The following is a 3,487-nucleotide window of genomic DNA, read 5'->3' as shown; positions in this document are numbered from 1 at the left end:
CCTACCTAGACACCATTGTGTGATTTGATTATATATGTATCTATAAGACTTTAAATCATGCATCACCAGATCTGGTTAATCCATTATGATCGCCCTGCATCGAGTTTCCCTAACAAGTATGGCCAAAGTGTTGTCGTTGGGGCCACCAAGTGTGACACACCGTTTCACCGATCACCACACTTGCAACCATACATCCCTTCAGGTATTTATGTCATTTCGTCTCTTCTCATGACCATCTTCCAAAAGCAAACGGCCGAACTCTAGCTCCTTGCTTAAAAGAAGCAAAGCTGTGTCTAGCCAATATTCCACTTGCGCACAACATCCTTCCCCACACCACTCCGCTAGCAGCTAGCAAGCACAAGGTGGTAAGTTTGCATACGTGCAAAGCATCGATCATGGGTGATGCGCTGTGCGATCAGCTCCTCGTGGACGTTGACGGCGAGTTCCAGCTCCCCTCCGACGCCGACGACCTATTCAGGATCCTGGAGACGTGGGAGGACTGCGTGAACGGCCCTGCCGCCGCGTTAAGCCCCACCACCGGCGGCCACGGCAGAGGTGGTCCTGGGCTTCTGCAGGCTGGTCCTGCGCCGGGAAACAAAGGCAGCAAGCGACGAGCGCCGCAGGACGAATATGACGGCACCGCAAAGACGCAGAAGAGGCAGAGATACTCGCCGGAGGAGGGAGGCGGCGCGACGCCCAAGACGCCGCACATCACGGTGGAGCGCAACCGGAGGAAGCAGATGAACGAGCACCTGACAGTGCTGCGGTCTCTCATGCCATGTTTCTATGTCAAGCGGGTAAGCTCATCATACTACCGGCCTCTCGTCTACTCCATCTATTCATGCGTGGTGCATAGCTTTCCGTCAACCTACCCATGTCTATCTATTCATCCCTATATTTGAGTACGTACTACGTAAACTCGATCTGTACTGTTAAGATGTTGATTCGTTTGAGTTAGGCAACTAACTGTTCGATGATTTATTACCATATGTTGTACGGGTACTACTTTACGAGTACTGCTTTTCCGATAAAGGGAGTACTGCTAGTTCTCCGGCCCATAGATATCATTATTAACATGAATCTGTTCATGGATCTTCCTCGTTCGGAATTGAGATCAGCTGGTCCTACGTAACGTACGTGCTAGCTAGAACACTGCTTGCCAAGTGCATGCACGCTGAGTCGCTGAATGCACGGCCATGGACCGGCCTAGCTAAACAAAGTGAAGCCTAGCTACTTGCTTTTTCTTCTCGGAAACCCTGAGCTTAGACAGGTGCTGCAGGATTATGCTTTTAATTCATTCATCGATTCGTAAGACCATGATATGCTTTATCTTTTTGAATCAGGGTGACCAGGCATCAATCATAGGAGGTGTGGTGGACTACATCAAGGAGCTGCAGCAAGTGAAGCAGTCGCTGGAGGCCAAAAAGCAGCGCAAGGTCTACACGGAGCATGTCCTCAGCCCGCGGCCGCTGCCGTCGTCCTACAGTCCACGCCTCCCGCTCAGCCCGCTCCACAGATCCACGCCGCCGCTAAGCCCGCTCCTCAAGTCCACGCCACCGCTCAGCCCGCGCCTCGCCATCCCGATCAGCCCTGCAAGGACGCCGCCGACGCCAGGCAGCCCCTACATTCTCCGGCCCCTCCCACCACCACTGATCTCCGGCTCCACATACGTGTCACCAGCGATGACGCCAACCGGCCACGATCCTGCGGCCTCCTCCTACCTCCCCTCGCTCGACGCCATCACCGCCGAGCTGTCGGTCTACGCCAACCGGCAGGCGCTGCTGCTGCCCCCGACCAACCCCCTCCCCGACGTGAGGGTGGAGTTCGCCGGCGCGAACCTGGTGCTGAAGACGGTGTCGCACCGCGCGCCGGGGCAGGCGGTCAAGATCATCGCCGCGCTGGAGGGACGGGCGCCGGCGCTGGAGATCCTCCACGCCAAGATCAGCACCATCGACGACACCGACGTCAACGCCTTCACCGTCAAGGTATGCACCTTACGTCCAGCTAGTTCGATCTTGGCTGCTTCTTGCCCTACCTTTTCGTTTCCTCATTCGTCGGCATGAACAAAGTAAAGGCATGGACCAATTAAACACTGCATATGTATAGTTATATGCCAGTTAAAGTCGAAGAAGATTGCATTTGTTTCATGCGAGGTTCCCGTGTAAAGTGCATGTAAGGCTACTGGCCAATCACGCATATGCTGAAGCTGCACTAGTCATAAATGTGGGCTGGACGGCTAGGCCGTTGGACCTGGACATCTTCAAAGTAGGGCTCACGACTACTCCTAGGAGTATGTAGTATAGTTTGGTGAAATAGTGTACATGCTATAATGCCTTATGTGAATAGGTTGGACCGGACACCTTCAAAATAGGGCGACCTGAATGGCATACGCAGGGTGATACATGTATAGGATCTATCCGAGGATCAACTCACAAAAATCATTTATAAATTGTTAAAAAATGTAAATTTGCATACAATATGACTATAGGCTATAAATCTAAAAGTCCAATAAATTTCAACTCAAGTAAGACAAATGTGAGGTGAATAATTTGGGTCGAATTTAGATTTGTAGTTTTTGGGGGTTGTATATATAACGTGGATGTGCATTTTATTTTTGTGATTTTTTTTTAAATTGTATTTTCAAAAAAGTGATCACATAGATCCTACCTAAAGTTAGATCCTACCTAACATGCACTTGTTCACCCAAAAAAATCTTAGCTGATGTGAAATGTGACCAACATATATTTGCAACCAAACTAATGAGCATATATTTGCACAATGTTTGTAAGTATAAGTGATACACATATTTGCTAGCTAGGTATCATGGATTTCCTTGCACAACATTGACAACTACCCTTCCATTAGACAACTGTTCTATCATGCATGTACTAACTAAAATGCATTGTTCGTTACGACCCTTCTCTTTAGCAAACATGTGAGTTCCTTAATTACAATTCCTAACGTAGTTTCTTTCCACAGATTGGAATCGAGTGTGCGCTCAGCGCGGAAGAGCTGGTGCAAGAGATTCAGCAAACGTTCTCGTAAACCACTGGCACTGGAGTTGTGAGAAACTGAGATGAAATAGCACAAATTCTCGAGGGGAAAACAGATTATGTAGCAGATGAGACTAGTGAATAGCTGCTTGAGGGGTCGCGCACTTGAATAGTAGTACAGGTGTTGTTCTCTAGCTAGAGAGCTAGATCAATCGTTTTGCTTTAGCTGCGTACGTATGTAACTGCATTTGTTCGTTAAATGGTGCATTTAATTTTCACAACTCAACTCGTACCAGCCAGAGGAGCTTCATTTGAAATGCTAGCTTACATTTTCCTTGTATGGTAATTGGTACGAGCCCGACACCTAATTTAGATTAAATTCGATTGCAGGTTTACAATCTTTGCTCAAGTAATTGATGCATGGAATTCTATATTTAGCCCCTCCTTTTCAAACGATGGCAAAAGCTTTGTCATTCATTGGTTAAGAAGAAATA

The 3,487-nt window shown here is 48.4% G+C and overlaps 1 protein-coding gene across 1 annotated transcript; it reads left to right on the top strand.

Moving 5' to 3' along the window:
- Positions 1 to 256: 256 nt before the first annotated feature.
- Positions 257 to 3,274, top strand: LOC127315526 (transcription factor SPEECHLESS). Its single transcript, XM_051346007.2, has 3 exons — positions 257 to 797; positions 1,344 to 1,985; positions 2,980 to 3,274. Exons 1-3 carry the CDS (start codon positions 396 to 398, stop codon positions 3,043 to 3,045), a joined length of 1,110 nt encoding a protein of 369 aa, XP_051201967.2. The 5' UTR covers positions 257 to 395; the 3' UTR covers positions 3,046 to 3,274.
- The last annotated feature ends 213 nt before the right edge of the window (positions 3,275 to 3,487 follow it).

The sequence above is a fragment of the Lolium perenne genome, chromosome 7 (assembly GCF_019359855.2).
Source record: "Lolium perenne isolate Kyuss_39 chromosome 7, Kyuss_2.0, whole genome shotgun sequence".
In the NCBI taxonomy this organism is placed as follows: Eukaryota; Viridiplantae; Streptophyta; class Magnoliopsida; order Poales; family Poaceae; genus Lolium; species Lolium perenne.
The sequence above is the reverse complement of the archived record's forward strand: the minus strand, read 5'-3'. Positions and strand labels throughout refer to the sequence as shown.